The sequence below is a fragment of the Echiichthys vipera genome (assembly GCF_963691815.1).
Source record: "Echiichthys vipera genome assembly, chromosome: 8".
Classification (NCBI taxonomy): Eukaryota; Metazoa; Chordata; class Actinopteri; order Perciformes; family Trachinidae; genus Echiichthys; species Echiichthys vipera.
Window position 1 is genome coordinate 887,959 of NC_139833.1, and position 25,431 is coordinate 913,389.

Consider the following 25,431-nt stretch of genomic DNA (forward strand, 5'->3'; position numbering starts at 1 on the left):
GCCGCATCGCGCTCCGCTCCAGTAGGAGGAGGAGGAGGAAGTGTTCGGACGAACAGGATCGGCCGTGTCCTCTTGTTCACGCAGGCGAATACCTGTCGGTGCGTCTCTGCGTGCTGTGGCTCGGACTTTACTCCAACTGTGAAATGTTTAAACGCAGAATAAAGCTGACGAAGCGGAAACAAGTGAACCATCATTATCGTCATGGTTACTGAGTTACCGCTGTTAAAAGTCTAAATCAGCGACTCATCAACGGTCGGGGAGCCAAAGTCTGAAAAGCTCGATGTCACGCTCGGACAAACTTTGTGTTTTTTCTCTTCACTTTGAGCCTTAGATCCAAAACGTGTGCGTGGTCGGGTGCGTCCAGAACATGTGTGTGTGTGTGGTCGGGCACGCCGCTCAGAAACGATGAATTCGGACAGGAAGTGAATGGAGACATTAATATGCGTTCTGAGACGCTGAAACTCTGTCAGTGCAGTCGGCGCCGCGTTTACATTTTAAAGTAACTGTCGGTGCACGCGGTGACGTTTAACACGAGGACACGCTTTGACTGTGTGCGCGTGTGTGTGTGTGTGTGTGTGTGTGTGTGTGTGTGTGCGTGTGTGTGCAGGTCTGCTGGCGTCCCCTCACTCCGCTCCTGGAAACCTCGACGGGAAGAACAGCGAGAGCCGCACCAACGGCAGCAGCCGGGACAACAGCACGGTGGACTTCAGCAGGGTAAAGATGAACATGATGACACACATCAGAAGGTTCCTCTGACCCCGTCCCTCCCAGCGGGGACAGAGGACGCTGTAAGACCACGGTCCTGTGAAGCGGCGAGGTCCAGGAGGGCGGCTGTACAGCTCCTCCTCTGCCTGCTCCCCTCGGGTTCTTTTCGGCGCCTGAGTCTTGAAATGCGACACAAAGTGATGTCATCTGTTAAAGTAACAAAGTTTAGTTTGTTAAACCCAAAACGATCCAATCACGCGCTGCCGTCAGCCGTGTGAGTGTCAGAGCTCAGGTGATTGGTCGGTGTGAACCTGCAGGAGCCAATCAGGAGCTGTGTTTGTGTTTCTCAGCAGGGCTGCGACTGCGTGTGTCTGCTGCCAGCGTCCGGCAGGAAGCCCGCCGTAAGTTCCCCTGTCGCTCCGCGGCCGTCGGCCAATCAGTGCGCTGTGTCGTGACTCGTGGTGCTGTGATGTTTCAGTGTCTGATTTGAATGTTGCATCAGATGTCGTTACCGTGGAAACGACCTTCGAACCATACTCTTAATATGCGCTCCCTCCAGCTTTAAACGCACCACAAAATGATGCAAAATGACTAAAAATAGATGCAAATCCAGCACAAAAAGATGCAAAATGACTAAAAATAGATGCAAAACCACCACAAAAAGATGCAAAATGAGTAAAAATAGATGCAAAACCACCACAAAAAGATGCAAAATGACTCAAAATTGATGAAAAACTTGTGACCAAACCGCCCTGATGGTTTGAATTCCTCGCCCTGTCATTACACAGTCAGCTTGGTCGGCTCTCCAGGTTTCCCAGCATCCTTTGTGCAGTGAGTTAGTGGCGTCCCGCTCTGTTCGTCTGTACCCGTCGTTGTTGTTGTTGTTGTTGTTGTTGTTGTTCCAGATGCGTTGGAAAATCAAACGGCGTGAGTTTAACTTCCCTCGGCAGTAAAGTTTCATCCATGAGCTGAAATAACTCCATCATGACGACTTGTTTCGTAAAAGGTCTGAATGGAGTTCTGATGGACCAGGGCTATGCTAACATGCTAACATGCTAACGTGCTAACGCAGTAGCAGCTCAACACAACAACAGACGTTGTTTCAGAACTTTAGCAGCTAAAGTTTCTTTCTTTTCCCAAAGAAAGCTGGAGTTTAGTGTCTGAACAAACACCAGGATCATCGGTTCATGTGTCTCAAAAGCAAATTTCGTGTAACGACGTCATTTACAGCTTCACTTTCGACGGCAGCTCCAACAAAACGAGCAGTTAGAACCTGGGTTCTATGAGCACTGCGGCCTGTAGGGGGCTGTAAGGGCCTGTAGGGACCTGTAGGGGGGCTGTACGGGCCTGTAGGGGGCCTGTCGGGACCTGTAGGGGCCTGTAGGGGGCGGTGGGGGCCTGTAGGGGCCTTTAAGGGCCTGTAGGGACCTGTAGGGGGCTGTATGGGCCTGTAGGGGGGGCTGTACGGGCCTGTAGGGACCTGTAGGGGGCTGTATGGGCCTGTAGGGGGGGCTGTACGGGCCTGTAGGGGCCTGTAGGGGGATGTACGGGCCTGTCGGGGGCTGTAGGGGCCTGTAGGGGGGCTGTACGGGCCTGTAGGGGGCTGTACGGGCCTGTAGGGGGGCTGTACGGGCCTGTACGGGCCTGTCGGGGGCTGTAGGGGCCTGTAGGGGGGCTGTGGGGGCCTGTAGGGGCCTGTAGGGGCCTGTAGGGGCCTGTAGGGGGCGGTGGCAGCAGGTTTATCTTATGGATATCTCTTGAGCTGCAGGCGAACGGATGATGACGATGTCGCTGCAGCGTTCACACCGGACTGAAACAAACGTGTGAGGGAGACGGAGACCAGCGCCCCCTACAGGCCGCAGTGCTCCTTACAGGGGAGGCAGTGGACTCAGTGTGTGTGTGTGTGTGTGTGTGTGTGTGTGTGTGTGTGTGTGTGTGTGTGTGTGTGTGTGTGTGTGTGTGTGTGTGTGTGTGTGTGTGTGTGTGTGTGTGTGTGTGTGTGTGTGTGTGTGTGTGTGTGTGTGTGTGTGTGTGTGTGTGTGTGTGTGTGTGTGTGTGTGTGTGTGTGTGTGTGTGTGTGTGTGTGTTTCAGGTGGATATGAACTTCATGAAGAAGATTCCTCCCGGGGCAGAAGCCTCAAACGTCCTGGTGGGCGAAGTCGACTTCCTGGAGCGACCGATCATCGCCTTCATCCGGCTCGCCCCCGCCACGCTGCTGAGCGGCCTCACCGAGGTGCCCGTGCCCACCAGGTGAGAGGCTTTACCTGCACCTTTACTCCTACTTTCTACCTGTACTCCACAAAACCAAAGATGCAAAATGACTAAAAATAGATGCAAAACCACCACTCTTCCACTCGTGTGTTGACCCGGACGTGCCTGTGCGTCAGCGTGTGCCTCAGCTGTGTGTGCGTGCGTCAGTGTGCATCAGTGTGCGTCAGTGTGCGTCAGCGTGCGTCTGCGTGCGTCAGTGTGCGTCAGCGTGCGCCTCAGCTGTGTGTGCGTGCGTCAGTGTGCGTCAGCGTGCGTCTGCGTGCGTCAGTGTGCGTCAGTGTGCGTCTGCGTGCGTCAGTGTGCGTCAGTGTGCGTCTGCGTGCGTCAGCGTGTGCCTCAGCTGCGTGTGTGTCTGACTCTCTTCCTGTCGCTGCAGGTTCCTCTTCCTGCTGCTCGGCCCGTTTGGAAAAGGTCCACAGTACCACGAGATCGGACGCTCCATCGCCACGCTGATGACGGACGAGGTGAGACGGGATCACAAAATGATCACAGACATAAAAGATGACGACAGTGATGCAAAACTCCCTCAAAGTGATGCTGAAAGATGAGAACAGACACAAAACCACCACAAAAGATGCAAAATGACTAAAAATAGATTCAAAACCAGCACAAACAGATGCTAAACGTCGTCTCGGTCTCGTAGATCTTCCATGATGTCGCCTACAAGGCGAAGGACCGGACCGACCTGCTGTCAGGGATCGACGAGTTCCTGGATCAGGTGACGGTGCTTCCTCCGGGCGAGTGGGACCCGACGATCCGCATCGAGCCCCCGAAGAGCGTCCCGTCCCAGGTGAGACCGCCTCCGCCCCCCCAGCTCCTGCGTCCTGTCTGATCTCACAGCGGCGTCCTGACCGCGTCTCCTCTCTCTCTGCAGGAGAAGAGGAAGATGGCATCGGCGCCTAATAGCTCCGCCCAAGGCTATGACATCATCAAGGAGGCGGAGCATGAGACGGGGCCGGAGCTGCAGCGGACGGGGAGGTGGGTGTGTTTTTGTCCCGTTAGCTCGTCCACTGCTAAAGTGACGTCTGCGGCGAATAACGTGGCGGTGAACGCCTCCTCTCGTCCGTCAGGGTCTTCGGCGGTTTGGTGAACGACGTGCGGCGGAAGGCGCCCTTCCTGTGGAGTGACATCAGAGACGCCGCCAGCCTGCAGTGCGTGGCGTCCGTCCTCTTCCTGTACTGCGCCTGCATGTCGCCCGTCATCACGTTCGGAGGGCTGCTGGGAGAAGCCACCGGAGGGAACATCGTAAGAGGCTGCGGCGAGGGGCTGAGGGGGCGGGGCATCAACGGGCGCTCTGACATCACGCCTCTCTCTCTCTCTCTCTCTCTCTCTCTCTCTCTCTCTCTCTCTCTCTCTCTCTCTCTCTCTCTCTCTCTCTCTCTCTCTCTCTCTCTCTCTCGGGTAGAGCGCCATAGAGTCTCTGTTGGGGGCGCTCTGACATCACTGTCTCTCTCTCTCTCTCTCTCTCTCTCTATGGCGCTGTGACATCACTCCTCTCTCTGTCTCTCTCTCCCTCTCGCTCTCTCTCTCTCTCTCTATGGCGCTGTGACATCACTCCTCTCTCTGTCTCTCTCTCTCTCTGGTAGAGCGCCATAGAGTCTGTGTTGGGGGCGTCTCTGACATCACGCCTCTCTCTCTCTCCCTCTCGCTCTCGCTCTCTCTCTCTCTCTCTCTCTATGGCGCTGTGACATCACTCCTCTCTCTCTCTCTCTCTGGTAGAGCGCCATCGAGTCTCTGTTGGGGGCGTCTCTGAGCGGCGTGGCCTACTCCCTGTTTGCCGGGCAGCCTCTCACCATCCTGGGCAGCACCGGTCCGGTTCTGGTCTTTGAGAAGATCCTCTTCAAGTTCTGCAGGTGAGTTTGACACACGTGAGGGCGCCACCGCGGGCGCCAGGACACACGGGACACGCCTCCTCTGAGACCGCTCGCTTGTTGTCGACCAATTTAAATAGAAATAAAAATAAATATCGGAATAAACGTATTTATCATTTATTTATTATAGAGGTTGTTAATTTCAATAAAGAATAAATAAAAATAAAATAAATATCTAAATAAACGTGTTCAGTATCAGTCAGTTGTTGTTAATTTAAATAAAGAATAAATAAGTAAATATTTGTGAGCATCATAAATGTTTTCTGTAAAACAGGTTTTAAACACAAAGACCAAAAGATATCTGTGATGTGTATTATAAATATTACTATTATAATAATTATAATTATATAATTATTATTATATTTATATTTATTAAGACTTTCACTTCAGTAAATGACGCGGATGCATCATCTTCTTCTTCATGTGTCAGACACTGATTTATGATGAGTTTCTTGAGTCTCTGGCGCCTCCTGCAGGTCATCGCTGATGTCATCAGTGATGTCATCAGTGATGTCATCAGTGACCCGGGAAACCGACCAATGAGCTTGTGGATCAGTTTAATTTTGGGAGAAACAAGTTCAGACTTTAGTGAAATATTTCCAGGAAAAGACGTGAATATAAGAAAACCACCACGAAAAGATGCAAAATGACAGTTTGTGGTCAATCATCCGGTCTCTGACCAGAGAACGCCGTCTGTGCTGCTCTGCTGTAAAACTGTGCTAATGAGGTGGAGTCGTCTGCATAACGCATCATTTTCATGTCAGCAAGTCATTTTGGGGCTAATGCGTCTAAAAAGATGCTTAAAACATTTACATTTTGCCTTAAAACCCAAGCCCCGCCCACAGAGAGAGAGACTTCCTGTTTCTAAACCAATCAGGAAGCTCGGTCAGCGTCAGTTCTCTGAGTGTCCACTAGGGGCAGGTTTCATGTTAAACAGGCCGTTTACACAGCATCATTAAACCTGTTTAAGGCCTGGGACAAAAAAAATCAACATGTTATTGTTTACTTAGCCAGCTAGGCTAGCAGTTCCCCCTGCGTACAGTTTTTATGCTAAGCTGCACAACACGTGTCATATTAAGCGCACATGAATGAGTGAATCATCTCCTCTGACTCTCAGCAGGACGACAGATATTTCCTAAGATATTGAACTTTTCCTGTGTGGACATTGACACATTTGAGTCCCTTTGAGTTTCATTCAGCCTCTAAAAAGAAAGATTTTCCAGATTCACGTCATGTTACATTTAAACATTCATCAGAAACTGGTGGATTCTGAGTGAAAGCATTTTCCTGCTACTAGCCACAACTAATTATTAACATATTTATGTTATGGGGACTTATAATGCTCATTATCAGGCTCATACCCAAGCCCCGCCCACAGCTTCCTTCCTGTCTGGTCCAATCAGGAAGCTCCGTCAGCGTCAGTTCTCTGAGTGTCCACTAGGGGCAGGTTTCATAACAGAGCAGTTTCTCATTGAGCCCCATGTTAAACACGTTTACACAGCATCATTAAACCTGTTTAAGGACAAAAGAACATTCTAGTCTGTGTGTTTAGCTCAGATCTCCATGACAACACTGAGGGGGAGGGGCTAGTTTTTATTTTATTGGAGGTTAAAGTTTATGAATAATTAGGGGCGTGGCCTCTTGAGTGACAGCTAGCCTCTGGCCCTCACTTCTCCTCGGAGGTAAACGTCAGCCAGATGGACGTACGCCCCTCCCCTCAACGTCACATACATGCCCTTTTTTGGTCAGAGGAAATGAGGCGGAGTCAAAGACAAGATGGAGACTCCTGTAGGCGAGGACGACTGGATCAAAGTGAGAGAACGGACCTGACGGAGACGCTACGTCTGTTTTTATACAGTTAAACATAAAACGCACAAAGTCTTCGGGTTGGAAGGATTCAAAGAGCGCTCGCTGGTTTAAATTCTTTATTTGAACGTGAACGGCGTCCCGGAGATGCTCCGGCTCAGGCGCTCGGGGTCACGGGGAACAGCAGGAAGCCGCTGAAGGTGCTGTGGTGGTTGCTGTTGTCCCAGATCTGAGTGTTCTGCCACAGCTGCATGGAGAGCCTGTCGCCCGTCTCCAGCATCAGCGCGGCGCCGTTGGACGCCGTGTCGCTGCCCTCGCTGCCCGACGTCTGCTCGTGGGCGATCAGCTGGATCTCAGCGCCATTTTTGTAGAGAACGGCGCTCATGGGGAAGTTGGTGGGGGCGTTGGCCGTGAAGCGGACGTAGTAGACGCCACGAACGGGCGCCGTGAAGACACCTGGGGGAGGAAGCGTGGAGACAAACACACCGTGGGTTCACAACGAGAGCCACGCGTTACTTTAGTGTCAGGTGTGTGTGAGTTTGTCCTCTCACCTGTCTCAGAGTCGTACGCCTGCCCGATGTTGGTCAGCACGTCCTTGTAGACGAGAGTTTTGCTCCCTGACGTCGTCTTCTGAAGGCCGTTGCCTCCGAGGGAAACCGCAAACGCCACCTTCGGCACGTCTGGAGACGACATCAACGTCAAAGGAGACTTTTAAGATGAGGAAGAACGAGAACGACTCCACAGAGAATTCACAACGCGCTGATTCAGAGTTCAGATTAAGTAATTAACGAAAACGGGGCGACACGGTGGAGTGGTGGTCAGCACTGTCGCCTCACAGCTAGAGGGTTCCTGGTTTGAATCCCTGCTGGGGCCCTTCTGTGTGGAGTTTGCATGTTGTCCCCGTGTGTGCGTGGGTTTTCTCCGGGTTCTCCGGTTTCCTCCCACAGTCCAAAGACGTGCAGGTGTTGGGTTCATTGATGACTCTAAATCACCCGTAGGTGTGAATGGTTGTCTGTCTCTGTTCGTCTCTATGTGTCCTGTGATAGACTGGCGTCCTGTCCAGGGTGGACCCGCCTCACGCCCGATGTCAGCTGGGATCGGCCCCACCCCCCCTTGCGACCCCGACCCCGGGATAAGCGGTTGAAGATGAATGAATGAATGAAAACTTAAATGCAACTGTCTGAAACGAGCACCCTGAGGATTTCCCTTCAGTTACAGTTTTACGCCTTTTTAACATCTTTTAAAACAGTTTTAACCTTTTCACACCGAGGCCGACGAAGAGATTCACGGCACTTCACCGAAAATGAAAGTTCGGCACCGTCACACAATCGTCGGTTCATCCGTTAAGCGTGAGGACGGCTGGACGAACGGCTCTGGAGACGAGTGAAGGACACGCGTACAGACGGACAGATTCCTGAGTGAGCGACTGACCTCGCATCGTCTTCAGCTCCCTCTCCGCGGCCTCCAGTCGCTCTGTGACGCCTACACACACACACACACACACACACACACACACACACACACACAGAGAGAGACACACACACACACAGAGACACACACACACACACACACACACACACACACACACACAGAGAGAGAGACATACACACACACAAACACACACACACACACACAGAGAGAGAGACATACACACACACACACACACACACACACACACACACACACACACAGAGAGAGAGACATACACACACACAAACACACACACACACACACAGAGAGAGACATACACACACACACACACAAACACACACACACAGAGAGAGAGACACACACACACAGAGAGAGAGAGAGAGAGAGAGACACACACACACACACACACACACACACACACACACACACAGAGAGAGAGACATACACACACACACACAAACACACACACACACACACACACACACACACAGAGAGAGAGAGACATACACACACACACACAAACACACACACACACAGAGAGAGAGAGACACACACACACACACACACACACACACAGAGACACACACACACAGAGAGAGACACACACACACACACAGAGAGACACACACACACACACACACACATAGAGAGAGACACACACACACGAACACACAGAGAGACACACACACACACACACACACACACAGAGAGACACACACACACACACACACACACACAGAGACACACACACACACACACACACACACATACACACACACACACACACACACACACACACACACAGAGAGAGACACACACACACACAGAGAGACACACACACAAACACACACACAGACACACACACAGACACACACACACACACACACACACACACACACAGTCATGATCATGAGGGATTTTAATGGTTCGGTGTAAAACTGAGGATTGTGTGAAGCGACGCACCGATGTTCTCCGTCTGAAGCTGCGTCAGTGAAGCCTGAAGAGTCTTCAGCTCGGCTGCAGCGTCGAACTCTGCCACAGGTCCGTCCGTCCTTTAAGATACAAAGATGCAAACGATCGTGTCTTTAATGCAAAGATGCAAAACGATCTCGTCTTTAACGCAAAGATGCAAAACGACCTCGTCTTTAACGCAAAGATGCAAAACGATCTCGTCTTTAACGCAAAGATGCAAAACGACCTCGTCTTAAACGCAAAGATGCAAAACGACCTCGTCTTTAACACAAAGATGCAAAACGACCTCGTCTTTAACGCAAAGATACAAAACGACCTCGTCTTTAACGCAAAGATGCAAAACGACCTCGTCTTTAACGCAAAGATGCAAAACGACCTCGTCTTTAACGCAAAGATGCAAAACGACCTCGTCTTTAACGCAAAGATGCAAAACGACCTCGTCTTTAACGCAAAGATGCAAAACGACCTCGTCTTTAACGCAAAGATGCAAAACGATCTCGTCTTTAACGCAAAGATGCAAAACGATCTCGTCTTTAACGCAAAGATGCAAAACGATCTCGTCTTCAACACAAAGATGCAAAACGATCTCGTCTTTAACGCAAAGATGCAAAACGATCTCGTCTTTAACGCAAAGATGCAAAACGATCTCGTCTTTAACGCAAAGATGCAAAACGACCTCGTCTTTAACGCAAAGATGCAAAACGATCTCGTCTTTAACGCAAAGATGCAAAACAACCTCGTCTTTAACACAAAGATGCAAAACGATCTCGTCTTTAACGCAAAGATGCAAAACGATCTCGTCTTTAACGCAAAGATGCAAAACGATCTCGTCTTTAACGCAAAGATGCAAAACGATCTCGTCTTTAATGCAAAGATGCAAAACAATCTCGTCTTTAACGCAAAGATGCAAAACGATCTCGTCTTTAACGCAAAGATGCAAAACGATCTCGTCTTTAACGCAAAGATGCAAAACGATCTCGTCTTTAATGCAAAGATGCAAACGATCTCGTCTTCAATACAAAGATGCAAAACGACCTCGTCTTTAACGCAAAGATGCAAAACGACCTCGTCTTTAACGCAAAGATGCAAAACGACCTCGTCTTTAATACAAAGATGCAAAACGATCTCGTCTTTAACGCAAAGATGCAAAACGATCTCGTCTTTAACGCAAAGATGCAAAACGACCTCGTCTTTAACGCAAAGATGCAAAGCGATCTCGTCTTTAACGCAAAGATGCAAAACGACCTCGTCTTTAACGCAAAGATGCAAAACGACCTCGTCCCCAGGAGGTTTGCAGAAAGAGGACTCTGTCTTCGGGCGACGGCGGCGTGCGTTGTGTGTCTGCCGTTGCCGTGGTAACTCACAGGGGGAAGAGCAGGAAGCCGCTGAAGGTGCTGTGGTGGTTGCTGTTGTCCCACACCTGCGTGTTGTGCCACAGCACCATCTTCAGCGTGTCGCCCGTCTCCAGCAGCAGGGCGGCGCCGTTGGACGCCGTGTCGCTGCCCTCGCCGGACGGCTGCTCGTGGGCGATCAGCTGGATCTCACCGCCGTTCTTGTAGAGAACGGAGCTCATGGGGAACGCCGTGGGGCTGTTGGCGGTGAAACGGACGTAGTAGACGCCACGAACCGGCGCCGTGAAGACACCTGCAGGAAAAATGAGTCGTTTTTTAGTCGTTCTGTCGTGTTTTTGTGGTGTTTTCATCTGTTTTTAGTCGTTTTGTCGTGTTTTTGTGGTGTTTTCATCTGTTTTTAGTCGTTTTGTCGTGTTTTTGTGGTGTTTTCATCTGTTTTTAGTCGTTTTGTCGTGTTTTTGTGGTGTTTTCATCTGTTTTTAGTCGTTTTGTCGTGTTTTTGTGGTGTTTTCATCTGTTTTTAGTCGTTTTGTCGTGTTTTTGTGGCGTTTTCATCTGTTTTTAGTCGTTCTGTCGTGTTTTTGTGGCGTTTTCATCTGTTTTTAATCGTTTTGTCTCGTTTTTGTGGTGTTTTCATCTGTTTTTAGTCGTTTTGTTGTGTTTTTGTGGTGTTTTCATCTGTTTTTAGTCGTTTTGTTGTGTTTTTGTGGTGTTTTCATCTGTTTTTAGTCGTTTTGTTGTGTTTTTGTGGTGTTTTCATCTGTTTTTAGTCGTTTTGTCACGTTTTTGTGGTGTTTTCATCTGTTTTTAGTCGTTCTGTCACGTTTTCACAAAAAAAAGACTGCAAATGTGCATGTTTCCCTTCACTAATCTGCCTCCCGGCGCTGCTGAAAGATCCTGTCCTCCATCTTTCTTTGGGGCGTTTTTGGGGAGGGGTGGATTCAGTGTGTCTGCAGAGGCTGGTAGCATGGATGCTCGTGTGTGTGAAGAGAAAAGTAGACGTGTGTGTGCTTTAGACTCACGGGCCAGCTCTCACAGAACCTGGATATGATCTAAATTACACCGCGGCCCAGATTTGGCCCCCGGGCCTGAGTTTGACCCCCTGACTGAGACGATCCTCTCCTTTTGCGTTGGTTTGATTCTGAACTTATTTCACATTCACACAACAGCAGAGGTTCAGTTGAACCTTCATGTGGGTGTAAAGTGGCTGGTTGAGTCTCACCGGTCTGGGCGTTGTAGGCCCCGCCCACGTTGGTCAGGACGTCCCTGTAGACCAGGTCTTTGTTGCCCGCCGTCGTCTTCACGAGGCCGTTTCCTCCCAGAGAGGCGGCGAACGCAACTTTAGGAGTTTCTGCACAAAAGAATCAGAAACGTTCGACGTTGTTTCTGTTCCTGAACTTCAGCTGAGACAAGAACTGACCCGAGAACTGACCCGAGACCAGGGTGTGGATACAGGTTACGTCTGTATTATTATTATTATTATTATTATTGTTAGTATTATTATTTAATCACAGTCACTTTTTCCCCAAATCTCCGTGTTTTTGTTCCTCACCTCTGACGCTCTTCAGCTCCGACTCTGCGGCGTCCAGACGCTCGCTCAGCGCTGCACACGACACAAAACAAACATATAAACATAAATCATCACTGAGGCTGCAGAAGGTTTCCATGGAAACTCGCTGTGTTCAAACCACCTAGAGCTCTTTTCTGCTGACGGCGTCGGACCGACGAGACATGATGTCACTGAGTCTTTCATTTAACATATCTGAGCTTCACTCTGTGTACGGTACTAAAGGAGACCGTTAAGTTTAGACCACTAAAGGAGACCGTTAAGTTTAGAAGACTAAAGGTAAAGAGGGGGTTTGCTTCCTCCACACTCTGGTTTGGACACGTTTCCAGGTGTCGCTGCCTCCGTGCGTCTGAAGCCTCAGGTGCGTCTGAAGCCTCAGGTGCGTCTGAAGCCTCCGTGCGTCTGAAGCCGCAGGTGCGTCTGAGGGAAACTCATCTTCGCTCGCTCTTCTTCTGGTTCTCTATAAAACGTTGCTTCAGGGAGCAGTCGCCCTAAAACTGCAGGAAAGAGTTGTTGTGGTGCGTCCTTACCTCGTCTCTCGGCCTTCAGCTCCTCCAGAGCCACCTGCACCTTCTTCAGCTCGGCCCGGCTGTCCACGGGCTGAGCTGAGCCGAGCCGGGCCAGGCAGGCCAGGGCCAGCAGCAGCAGGACGGGGAGACGGCGAGACATGATGAGGGACGATGGACGGGGTGAGGCGCTGTGAGGGGGTGAGGCGCTGTGAGGGGAGGACGGGGGGGCTGCTGCTCTTATACAGGTGCCGTCGGCGGCCTCTGGACTCTGTCTGGGGCCGTTTCTCCTGAGTCAGTGTTGACTCAGCTCGATGACACTGGTGATAACGCGGTTGCTGATCCCAGGTCAGCAGGGTCGGGGGTGGGGGGGGGGTCTTATCTGAGGGGGCCCCGCAGGACCAACGTCCACCCAGACACGGCGACGACACTGTGGTGGAGTATTGATCCGGTCGTGTTCAGAATTTTTGGACATCTTATCTGAAGAAAATGTAAATACATACGACAGACATGTGACGAAGCTCTGAGGGACTCTGGAGCATCTATTTTTAGTCATTTTGCATCTTTTTGTGCTGGTTTTGCATCTATTTTTAGTCATTTTGCATCTTTTTGTGCTGGTTTTTCATCTATTTTTAGTCATTTTGCATCTTTTTGTGCTGGTTTTGCATCTTTTTTTAGTCATTTTGCATCTTTTTGTGGTGGTTTTGCATCTATTTTTAGTCATTTTGCATCTTTTTGTGCTGGTTTTGCATCTATTTTTAGTCATTTTGCATCTTTTTGTGCTGGTTTTGCATCTTTTTTTAGTCATTTTGCATCTTTTTTTAGTCATTTTGCATCTTTTTGTGCTGGTTTTGCATCGATTTTTTGTCATTTTGCATCTTTGTGGTGGTTTTGCATCTATTTTTAGTCATTTTGCATCTTTTTGTGCTGGTTTTGCATCTTTTTTTAGTCATTTTGCATCTTTTTGTGCTGGTTTTGCATCGATTTTTAGTCATTTTGCATCTTTTTGTGGTCACTTTGTGGTTCTTTCGGGTCTCTGGTCCTGAGCCCTTGGGGTCCGGGTTCAGGGATCCATCGATGGTCAGAGCGAGTTGATTGTTGATTAAAAGGCCCCCCCCCCCCCCCCCTGTCTGTCCGCAGTGACTACGGCCTGTCCTACCTGTCCCTGCGCACCAGCATCGGCCTCTGGACCGCCTTCCTCTGCCTGCTGCTGGTTGCCACCGACGCCAGCTCCCTGGTCTGCTACATCACCCGCTTCACGGAGGAGGCCTTCGCCGCCCTCATCTGCCTCATCTTCATCTACGAGGCTCTGGAGAAGCTGGTGCACCTCGGGGAGCTCTACCCCGTCAACACGCACGGCCCGCCGGACAACCTCACCTCCTACACGTGAGTGACCCCGCAGCTCTCTGTCCGTCCTCAACCCCGCAGGCGTGTCTGACTCTCGCTGTCCCGCCGCAGGTGTCGCTGTTCTGCACCGGCCAACGCCTCCGCTGACGTCCTGCAGGTCTGGAGCCAGAGAAACGCCACGGCGGAGAACATCCAGTGGGAGGAGCTGAGCGTGAAGGTCAGACGTGAACCCGGGGCTCGTTCCTCCACAGAGAGAGAGAATCTGAGGACACACTCGTCTGTAATCGCTCCGTCCTTCGGCTGAGCAGCAGAAACGTCCTGCGTCGCTCGTTCTTCACGTCCCTGAAATCATTAAACAACAATAATTAACACAAGTTTAGAAACGTGGTCAAACATTTGAAGAAAAACACAAAAATCAGACGTGTTTTTCATCAAATTTGACTAAAAAACAACACAAAAACATCGATCCAGAGGTTTTTTAAAGTTCTTGGTTCCTACCCTCACCTGTGGTCCTGAAAGCTGGGTCAGGACCCAAAGAACCAGGTCCAGGTCAGGACCCAAAGAACCAGGTCCAGGTCAGGACCCAAAGAACCAGGTCCAGGTCAGGACCCAAAGAACCAGGTAGGAGGCCTCAGGGAAGACCCAGGACCAGGTGGAGAGATTAGATCTCCACACTGGCCTGGGAACGCCTCAGGATCCCCCAGTTAGAGCTGGTTAATGTGGCCCGGGAAAGGGAAGTTCGGGGTCCCTGCTGGAGCTGCTGCCCCTGAGACCTGATCCAGGACCAGAGGCTGAAGATGAGATGATGAGATAGACAGAAAATAAGATTTCTTGACTCTTCTGAAAGTCATTTGAACGATAAACACTTTTTAGTTTTTGAGGTATGATCGTTTTTATGTAAGGTGATGACATCATCACGGGCGCACAGCGCGGTCACGTGAGCGACAGCAGCGTCACGTCCTGCTCCAGATATGATGCTTCTTATCTTAGGTTGTGTTCTTAAATCCTCCTGGTCTGTGCGTGTCTCCAGGACTGCCTGGGTCTCCGCGGGGTGTTCCTGGGCCCGGCCTGCAGCCACAGCGGGCCCTACGTCCCCGACGTCCTCTTCTGGTCGGTCATCCTCTTCTTCACCACCTTCTTCCTCTCCTCCGTCCTCAAACAGTTCAAGACCAAGAGATACTTCCCCACCAAGGTACCGACCAAAAGGGGGGGGGGGGGGGGGGGCAGCAGAGGACGTGTTTGTGTCCATTTTGCATCTTTTTGTGCTGGTTTTGCATCTATTTTGAGTCATTTTGCATCTTTTTGTGCTGGTTTTGCATCTATTTTTAGTCATTTTGCATCTTTTTGTGCTGGTTTTGCATCTATTTTTAGTCATTTTGCATCTTTTTGTTGTTGTTTTGCATCTATTTTTAGTCATTTTGCATCTTTTTGTGGTGGCAGTCAGAGACCCGACGTGTGTGTGTCTGCGTCCGCAGGTTCGATCCTGCATCAGTGACTTCTCCGTCTTCCTCACCATCATGATCATGGTGCTGCTGGATTATCTGGTCGGAGTTCCTTCACCCAAACTCGACGTCCCCGACCGCTTCCAGGTAACGGCTGCGCTCCGTCTCCTCTGCACCGTCAGCGAAGGATTACTCAGCTGTTAGTTATTTAAGGTGCTGACGAAGAAGAAGAGTGAGAGAAGAAGAGAAAAGACGACATCACAGGAAGGAAGTCTGTAACAATGAGTTTCAGGAAGTGATTAAAGACACTGAGTCAGCTGATCTGCTTTTATTGTGAAAGGTAAGAAGGAAGAAGCCTTTCTCGAGGTCAGAACAGGAAGTCAGGCAGGAGGTCAGACAGGAAGTCAGACAGGAAGTCGGACAGGAAGTCGGACAGGAGATCAGACAGGAAGTCGGACAGGAGATCAGACAGGAAGTCGGACAGGAGATCAGACAGGAAGTCGGACAGGAGGTCAGACAGGAAGTCGGACAGGAAGTCGGACAGGAGATCAGACAGGAAGTCGGACAGGAGGTGAGACAGGAAGTCAGACATGATGTCGGACAGGAAGTCAAGTCAGGCAGGAGGTCAGACAGGAGGTCGGACAGGAGGTCGGACAGGAAGTCGGACAGGAAGTCAGACAGGAAGTCAGACAGGAAGTCAGACAGGAAGTCAGATAGGAGGTCAGACAGAAAGTCAGACAGGAGGTCAGACAGGAAGTCTGACAGAGGGTCGGACAGGAAGTCTGACAGGGTCAGACAGGAAGTCGGGCAGGAGGTCCGACAGGAGGTCAGACAGGAGGTCAGACAGGAGGTCGGATAGGAAGTCGGACAGGAAGTTGGACAGGAAGTCGGACGAGGTCAGAGAGGCGATCAGACAGGAGGTCGGACAGGAAGTCGGAAAGGACCTCAGACGGGAGGTCGGACAGAAGGTCAGACAGAAAGTCGGACAGGAAGTCGGACAGGAGGTCAGACAGGAAGTCGGACAGGAAGTCAGACAGGAAGTCTGACAGGCGTTCAGACAGGAAGTCGTAACGCTGCCGTTTGTCCGTGCAGCCCACCTCCAACACTCGAGGGTGGCTGATCTCGCCGCTGGGACCGAACCCGTGGTGGACGCTGCTGGCGGCCGCCGTCCCGGCTCTGCTCTGCACCATCCTCATCTTCATGGACCAGCAGATCACCGCCGTCATCGTCAACAGGAAGGAGAACAAGCTGAAGGTCAGGACGCGTGGCCGCAGCGGCGCCCGGCTCGGCGTGTGGCCTCACTGACGAGCTGTGTTGTGGTTTCAGAAAGGCTGCGGGTACCACCTGGACCTGCTGGTGGTGGCGGTGATGCTGGGCGTGTGCTCCGTCATGGGCCTGCCCTGGTTCGTGGCGGCAACCGTGCTCTCCATCTCCCACGTCAACAGTCTGAAGCTGGAGTCGGAGTGCGCGGCGCCCGGCGAGCAGCCGAAGTTCCTGGGCATCAGAGAGCAGAGAGTCACGGGCTTCATGATCTTCGTCCTGATGGGCTGCTCCGTCTTCATGACCTCCGCCCTCAAGGTGCACGCCGTCTGCCCCGTGTCTGATGTGATAGTGAAACCTGTGTCGGTGCTGTAACAGCTGTGTGACTGTGTCCCTCAGTTCATCCCGATGCCCGTCCTCTACGGAGTCTTCCTCTACATGGGAGTGTCCTCGCTCAAAGGCATCCAGGTCTGCACCTCATCCTCTATCATCCCTCTCTCATCCCTCTATCATCCCTCTATCATCCCCCTATCATCCCTCTATCATCCCTATATCATCCCTCTATTATCCCTCTCATCCCTCTATCATCCCTCTCTCATCCCTCTATCATCCCTCTATTATCCCTCTATCATCCCTCTATCATCCCTCTATCATCCCTCTATCATCTCTATTATCCCTCTATCATCCCTCTATCATCTCTATCATCCCTCTATCATCCCTCTATCATCCCTCTATCATCCCTCTATTATCTCTCTATCATCCCTCCATCATCCCTCTATCATCCCTCTATTATTCACTCTATCATCCCTATATTATCCCTCTATCATCCCTCTATCATCCCTCTATCATCCCTCTATCATCCCTCTATTATCCCTCTATCATCCCTCTATCATCCCTCTATTATCCCTCTATCATCCCTCTATCATCTCTATTATCCCTCTATTATCCCTCTATCATCCCTCTATCATCCCTCTATTATCCCTCTCTCATCCCTCTATCATCCCTCTCTCATCCCTCTATCATCCCTCTTTTATTATTATCCCTCTATCATCCCTCTATTATCCCTCTTTTATCCCTCTATTATCTCTCTATCATCCTTCTATTATCCCTCTATTCTCCCTCTCTCTCATCCCTCTCTCATCCCTCTCTTATCCCTCTATCATCCCTCTATCATCCCTGTATTATCCCTCTATCATCCCTCTATCATCCCTCTATCATCCCTCTCTCATCCCTCTATCATCCCTCTCTCATCCCTCTCTCATCCCTCTCTCATCCCTCTCTCATCCCTCTCTCATCCCTCTCATCCCTCTCTCATCCCTCTCTCATCCCTCTATCATCCCTCTATCATCCCTCTCTCATCCCTCTATCATCCCTCTATTATCCCTCTCTCATCCCTCTCTCATCCCTCTCTCATCCCTCTATCATCCCTCTCATCCCTCTATCATCCCTCTCTCATCCCTCTCTCATCCCTCTATCATCCCTCTCTCATCCCTCTATCATCCCTCTCTCATCCCTCTCATCCCTCTCTCATCCCTCTCTCATCCCTCTCTCATCCCTCTCTCATCCCTCTATCATCCCTCTCTCATCCCTCTCTCATCCCTCTATCATCCCTCTATCATCCCTCTCTCATCCCTCTATCATCCCTCTCTCATCCCTCTATCATCCCTCTCTCATCCCTCTCTCATCCCTCTATCATCCCTCTCTCATCCCCCTCTATCATCCCTCTCTCATCCCTCTCTCATCCCTCTCTCATCCCTCTCTCATCCCTCCGTCCGTGCGTGCTGCAGCTGTTTGACCGGCTGCGGCTGCTGGCGATGCCGTCCAAGCACCAGCCCGACCTGATCTACCTGCGCTACGTGCCGCTGTGGAAGGTGCACGTGTTCACGGCGCTGCAGCTCTTCTGCCTCGTCGCCCTGTGGAGCGTCAAGGCCTCGGCCGCCGCCGTCGTCTTCCCCATGATGGTGACGCACCGCCGGGCGCTCTGTGTTTAAATTTCACTCGCTTCCTCTGGAACCCAGTAACGGGTCCGGTGCGTTCCCTCGCCGCAGGTTCTGGCGCTGGTGTTCGTCCGGAAGCTTCTGGACTTCTGCTTCGCCAAGAGAGAGCTGAGCTGGCTGGACGACCTGATCCCCGAGAGCAGGAAGAAGAAGGAGGACGACAGGAAGAAGCAGGAGACCGAGGTGAGCGCCGCACCTGAGCCACGCCACGACACGAGCACGCTCTGCCTCACTGACCGTGTGTGTGTGTGTGTGTGTGTGTGTGTGTGTGTGTGTGTGTGTGTGTGTGTGTGTGTGTGTGTGTGTGTGTGTGTGTGTGTGTGTGTGTGTGTGTGTGTGTGTGTGTGTGTGTGTGTGTGTGTGTGTGTGTGTGTGTGTGTGTGTGTCTGTGTCTGTGTCTGTGTCTGTGTCTGTGTGCGTGTGCGCGTGCATGTCTGTGCGTCCGTGTGTGTGTGTGTGTGTGTGCAGGACGCACGGCGGATGCAGGAGGAGGCGGACGACGACTTCAGGGTCAAAAACCTGAAGGGACGGTGAGTGTGAACGTCAGGACGCTGTGACCTCTGACACACCCTGCTGACACTGATGAGTGTGTGTGTGTGTCCCTGTGTGTCTGTGTGTGTGTGTGTCCCTGTGTGTGTGTGTGTGTGTGTGTGTGTGTGTGTGTCTCTGACTGTGTGTGTGTCCCTATGTGTGTGTGTGTGTGTGTCCCTGTGTGTGTGTGTGTGTGTGTGTGTGTGTGTGTGTGTGTGTGTGTGTGTGTGTTTGTGTCTGTCCCTGTGTGTGTGTGTGCCTCTGTGTGTGTGTGTGTGTGCGCGTGTGTGTGTGTGCGCGTGTGTGTGTGTGTGTCTCTGACTCTGTGTGTGTGTGTGTGTGTGTGTCTGACTCTGTGTGTGTGTGTGTGTGTGTGTGTGTGTGTGTGTGTGTGTGTGTGTGTGTGTGTGTGTGTGTGTGTGTGTGTGTGTGTGTGTGTGTGTGTGTGTGTGTGTGTGTGTGTGTGTGTGTGTGTGTGTGTGTTTGTCTTTATTAAGTTGTGAGGACCAACCCCTGACAAGACACCAACGTTGTGAGGACATTTGTAGTTGTGAGGACATTTTGCCCGGTCCTCACAAAGAAAATGCAGTAATAGCCTCCTTTGACCCTAATGACTTATCTGTGTAAGTTTCAGCAAATGTCCTCAGAGACATAGTAAACCCTGAAATCTGTGTTAAACACAGCTCCCCCTATGGACACACACTGCTACTGCAGGTACAATTTTACTATGACGCTCGACAGGCATATGATTTTCTGATTGGCTGATGCAGGGGATTTTTGTGATTGGCTGTTGGCGGTCTTGTGACAGGGTGTATGTGTGCATGCACAGGAACAGGAGTCAGACACAAGAGTATAAGGCTGTTAGGGGATTTAAATCGAATAAGACATCATATATATACATGTATTTTTTTTTAAACACATATATATATATTTTTAAACATATACAGATATATGACTGTATGTGTGTGCATATATATATATATATATATATATATATATATATATATATATATATATATATACACATGTATTTAAAAATAAATGACACAAATAGAGGGCTTTAAAAAAATTATTCTAATTTTAAAGTAGTCCATAATCACTGATACAATTAATACTAATAAATAATAATAATAATAATAATAATAATAATAATAAATCATATTTGATAATTAGAAATAATAACTAATGCTGTAGTCTCTAATGACATGTTAACAACTAATTAACTTTACATCTAATACAGCAGGCACACTGAACTGGCGCATTTAGAGTAAAGCCACATTCACCACTAGTTGCAGCAACTTAGCTTATTCATTTAGAGTTTTGGTTGATTTTAATAGTGATTCTTAATATGATGACAACCTGACGCCTCTGATTACCACTTTCAACTGTAGCCACCTTTCCTTTCTTCTCTTCTTACACATATTTTATCTTGCCATTATCTGCTGCTCTTTCACCAACTGTTGCCTGCATCACATCCTTCTCCCTGCTTCTAAACCAGCCTGCCCTCCCTCCCTCCCTGCTTATGAGCCATAAACTCACCTGCTCACCATCATCCCCATTAAGATGGCCAGCTCACCCTGCTTTCCCTGAATGTGACCCAGTCTGCCCAACAGGAGCTGCCTTCATCAGCTCTTCTTGCCTGCACTGTCCCATTTTCATGTCCCTCCATATTCCATGTTGTAAATTGTTTTCTTTTCTTCATACAACATATTGTATTTTGCATGTCTCCCTGTTGGGCAAGGGATCACTCCTCTGTTTCTCATCCTTAGGGTTCTTCTATCAAATATGGGCTATTCTTGAAAAACACTTGTAATCCCTAAAATATCAGCCACTTTGCCTGTTTCTCAGTATTTGTACCTTTACCCATCACCTACTTTGTCTACTGCTCGCTAACCTGCTCCCAAGATCTATAAGGCCTAATTTAACTATGAGCCCTGATAGTTGACCTGTCTGTGTGCATTGCCTTTTGTCTGTCTTTAGACCTCAAACAGTGAATCAGCACCAGTGTCTGTTTTAAGAGTTCACAGCCAAGGAGAGCTCTAAAGCTGGGGTAGGGGTAAAACTTAGCAAGCTGTTGAGTTTTTTCAAATTAACTCCAAAGTCAGGTTTTCACTTTCAAAGTGAGGTGGCAGATCTAATTTTTAATTACAGTATCATGAACTCAAAGATAAATTATAATTATACATTAAATATAAAATACAATTTTCTCAAATCACAAAAAAACATGATTGTAAGATGTGAATGTGATATAAAACATGTAAAACTCTCAGTTAAAAACAAACAGCATAGATTAAAGAGCAAAGTTCTGCAGGGATCTTTCTCTCAACTCAAGCTGAATTCATGCAATATTGTGTGGTCCCTGCAGGGTCAAGTCAGGTCAGACGAGCAGACAGAGCTGTGAGGGTGGGGGAGGGGCGGCACCAGTTTGCACCTGCAGTTCTCTCGGCAGCTAAGCTGCATTCAGGGAAATGGGATTTTTGACCACTTCACTAAAAGCAGGTGATTAAAATTGAATTTGTCAATAGTATCACTGAACTTGCTCTGTTTTGTTTAAAGGAGCATGCTTTTGACTCTTTTAGTGGTTTGAGAAACATTTTCACTCAACTATGGTGGCTCACCACTATTTAATAGAAAAGCTACACACCAAGAAAACTACAGTCCTTTATCTTGTTACTTATCTGTTCGTCAGGGATCCATGCATTGTAGCAATCACACAAGCCTAAATGAAACTAATAAAATAATGGTCATAAGCTAGCAAAACCACGATCAGAGCAAATGAGCAAACAGGGAGGGAGCAGTGAAGAGCTCAGTAAGCTACCACTGAAGGCCACAATAGGAAACAGATCCATTCTATGACAACCTCATGATAAAGACAATAACAACCTTATGACAACACGGACCTTACAACTCTATTCAGCTGCAGCATCAATAACGAAGGGTTGGGGTAGTCATCCTTTTCTGGATATTGACCTCTAACAACTGCTGTTTTTTTTTATAACTCGCCAACACTTTGACCAAGAAAGCTGAAATTACAGTATGTGTATCAGGGCATCAGGATCATCCACTGTCAAACTTTCAGACCTGTGCGACCTTCAGAAGTGTCAAAGGTCACCATTTAGGGTCAAATCAGACATCTTACAACTGCCCTTTTTTAATAACATGCTAACACTTTGGGCTGGAAGGCTGAAATTACAGTATGTTCATCAGACCACCACGGACATGTACGTGCTCATCTCAGGCCCCTGAACCACATTTAACAATTTCAGACCTGCACGACTTTTAGAAGAAGACTCAAAGGGTGTAAAGATGTAATGGTCTGACAGCTCCAGGTTTTTAAGATTTCAAACAGCCAATTAAGAAAACCGCTGGGATTTGTTTTTCTTTCCCACTGGATTATTATTCAGTGACCTCTGAGGGTCTTCTACTCCGACTTTGGGGTCTGTGGAGTGAAAGGTCACTGAGCAGCAGCCAAAAAGACACTTTATTCAAAACACCATGCAAAAAAAATACAATTTCTTTAATAACTTGCAAACGCTTTGACCAAGAGGGCTGAAACTACATTATGTTCATCAGACCACTATGGGCATACACTGTGAAAAGTTTCACACCTGTGCAACCTTCATAAGTGTCAAAGGTCAACAATCTGTGTGAAATCTGACCTTTAAGCTTATTTTCTTAAATAATTCATAGGTTTTGATAAAGGGACATAAAATTTTAGTATGTTGCATGTCGGATGGCCTCCTATCGGAAACTTCTGGTCCTGTTGCGATTGGACCCCCGTGGAGCTACTTGGCTTTCCAAAGGGCCTACAGAGTTGGGTCTTGGGGGGATTCATTTGCATCTTGTCACAAGTCTACAGGCCAAGTTTCAAGTGATTTGGTCCATCTTTGTGGAGATGGCGGGTGTGGGAATGCAAATGTTCAAAGCCCCGCCTTTCCTTAAGTACACGTCCGATCGGCACTGAACAAACGTGTACGCGCTTGTCCCAGGCCCCCAAACCACATATTACAATTTCAGACCTGCAGGACTTTTAGAAAAAGACTTTCTCCAAAATGACCAGCCAGCTCAGAGGGTGTAAAGATGTAATGGTCTGACAGCTCCTGATTTTTAAGATTTCAAACAGCCAATTAAGAAAACCGCTGGGATTTGGTTTTTTTCCTCACTGGATTATTATTCAGTGACCTCTGAGGGTCTTCTACTCCGACTTTGGGGTCCGTGGAGTCAAAGGTCACTGAGCAGCAGCCAAAAAGACACTTTATCCCCCAAACCATGGGGAAAATACAATTTCTTCAATAACTGACCAAGGCTTTGACCAAGAGTGCTGAAATTACAGTATGTGTATCAGGGCACCAGGATCATCCACGGTGCAAACTCTCAGACCTGTGCGACCTTCAGAAGTGTCAAAGCAACACCTAGGGTCATACTGTTCAGCTGTTCTTTATGAATAACACGCCAATGCTTTGGGCTGGAAGGCTATGTTACAGTATCTTCATCAGACCATCAGGGGCATACGCTGTGCAAACTTTCAGACCTGTGCAACCTTCACAGAGGTCACGTTTCCCTGTAAAAAAAAATGGGCAAAAAGCAATGCTCATGTTTCAGACTTCATAGAACATCTATTTTAATAGCATCTATTTAATAACTTCCACAAGCTTTGGCCTATCAGGCTGAAAGTTTGAAAGTGTCAAAGAATACTGATCAGTATGAAATCTGACCCTTTTGACCCCATTTCCTTGAATAAATCACCAAGGCTTTGAGATGGGGAGCTGAGATGTGGATATATTGTACAGAGCATGAGGGACATTGCATATCTAGAATTTTAGACCTGTCAGACTTTCAGAAGGATCACAATTGACTGTCCAGGGTCGCTTCAGGCCTCTGAAGCCTACAATTGGAAGCCTTAATGTTTAATAACCTCCACACACTTTGGCCTATCAGGCTGACAGTTTGATATGTTTATCAGGGGGCAAGGGCCCCATCCACTATGTGCAGTTTCACACCCGTGCAACCTTCACAAGTGTCAAAGGTCACCGATCAGTGGGAAATCTGAGGGCGCAGTCACACTGTCCTTCCGCACCGCGACCCAGGCTTTAGGGTACTTGTCCCCCCTCCCTATTGGCATACGTCCCATCAGGCGCACAGGAAATGACCTCAGAACCGCCGTAGGCCTCTTGCTCGTACACGTGCGCACGCTCGTGCTCGTACACGTGCAAATGTGCTTTACTAAAGCCCACCTCTCCCAAACGGGCCGTGGACGGCAAGCGTGCCGCTCCTAGACGTGGTACGGTTGCACTCACACTGGTCAAAGGAACCAGACTTTAGCCGTGACACGTGCTGGGGCACGGTACGGAGGCACAGTGGGAGGGCGCCCTGAGTAGAGGACTTAAGTTAGGAGAGTGGATGAAACTTAAGCTGTTCTCGTTTTTATTTTAAAAATGAAAAAATATGATAAAACATCCTATAATAGATTTTTATTTTATATAAATATAATTAAAGAAATTTAAAAAATATATAAATATACATACAATACATCTAAAATATCTTTTGGGAAATATCACTAAATATATAACAGTAAGACATGTGTTTAAAACAAATAATGTAATACCCTTGGTTCAAAACAAACAGCATAAATTAGAGAGCAAAGCTCTGCAGGGATCTTTCTCTCAACTCAAGCTGAACTCATGCAACATTACCCCTCCCCCACCCACACACAGAGCTGTGCACACCTGGCAGCTGCATTCATGAGAAATGGGGATTTGTACTATTTCACCTACAAGTTGCTGAGTAATAGAATGTCTCTGGAAATATTTAATTTAATGTCTTGGACTGCTGAACCACCATAGATATTATGAACATTTCAAGATAATATAATGAGTACGACTCCTTTAGAGACCACAAAAGAAAAAGAAAAATGTAATACGAAGTTTCAAAAAAAGATTCTGCACTTTCCCGACGTCTGTGAATGCATCACTGAAATCAAGGCTCATCAGCGCAAGCTGCGTCGGCTGGAGAGACTCAGACAGCGGCACGAGGACAGCGAGCGACGCTACGAAGAGCAAATTCAAGTCAAAAACAAAGAAGAGCAAGAGCAAACACAACAACTTTTACAGGTAAGACTTTTTTAACCAGCCACTCATGTTCTGACTGAGCCTTTCTGTCTGTCTCCGTGTAGAAGCTTTGTAGCTAGCTTTAGCATTAACTTAGCTTTCCTTGTCCGTCGACCTCGTGTCACGTTAAGTTCAAAGTTAATGTTAGGGATGCATGGATACTTCATTTTTCCATAAACAAGCAGCGTATGAGTGCTTGCATTTGCGTGGTCACCAATACTGAATGCATAGCCATTACACCTAAAGTTATTTGAATTTATTTTTTT

At 48.7% G+C, this 25,431-nt stretch overlaps 2 protein-coding genes across 2 annotated transcripts in view; one reads left to right on the top strand and one right to left on the bottom strand.

The window, feature by feature from the left end:
* The window catches only part of LOC310950680 (sodium bicarbonate cotransporter 3-like), a 50,119-nt gene that overhangs the window by 14,767 nt on the left and 9,921 nt on the right, over positions 1-25,431 (top strand). The window contains exons 7-23 of the mRNA XM_083918618.1: positions 608-714; positions 2,798-2,955; positions 3,353-3,440; positions 3,620-3,766; positions 3,851-3,954; positions 4,047-4,221; positions 4,696-4,829; positions 13,622-13,867; positions 13,940-14,045; positions 14,859-15,020; positions 15,304-15,417; positions 16,363-16,524; positions 16,597-16,848; positions 16,930-16,998; positions 18,318-18,491; positions 18,579-18,710; positions 18,996-19,057. Coding sequence (XP_083774744.1) covers positions 608-714; positions 2,798-2,955; positions 3,353-3,440; positions 3,620-3,766; positions 3,851-3,954; positions 4,047-4,221; positions 4,696-4,829; positions 13,622-13,867; positions 13,940-14,045; positions 14,859-15,020; positions 15,304-15,417; positions 16,363-16,524; positions 16,597-16,848; positions 16,930-16,998; positions 18,318-18,491; positions 18,579-18,710; positions 18,996-19,057 — 2,392 coding nt within the window. The remainder of the gene's footprint in view (positions 1-607; positions 715-2,797; positions 2,956-3,352; positions 3,441-3,619; positions 3,767-3,850; positions 3,955-4,046; positions 4,222-4,695; positions 4,830-13,621; positions 13,868-13,939; positions 14,046-14,858; positions 15,021-15,303; positions 15,418-16,362; positions 16,525-16,596; positions 16,849-16,929; positions 16,999-18,317; positions 18,492-18,578; positions 18,711-18,995; positions 19,058-25,431) is intronic.
* Positions 6,811-12,644, bottom strand: LOC310950816 (complement C1q tumor necrosis factor-related protein 4-like; the record flags this gene model as incomplete). Its single annotated transcript, XM_083918812.1, has 8 exons — positions 6,811-7,109; positions 7,205-7,333; positions 8,085-8,135; positions 9,048-9,136; positions 10,421-10,700; positions 11,631-11,759; positions 11,961-12,011; positions 12,506-12,644. The coding sequence occupies 8 exons, from the start codon at positions 12,642-12,644 to the stop codon at positions 6,811-6,813; spliced, it is 1,167 nt and encodes a 388-aa protein (XP_083774938.1).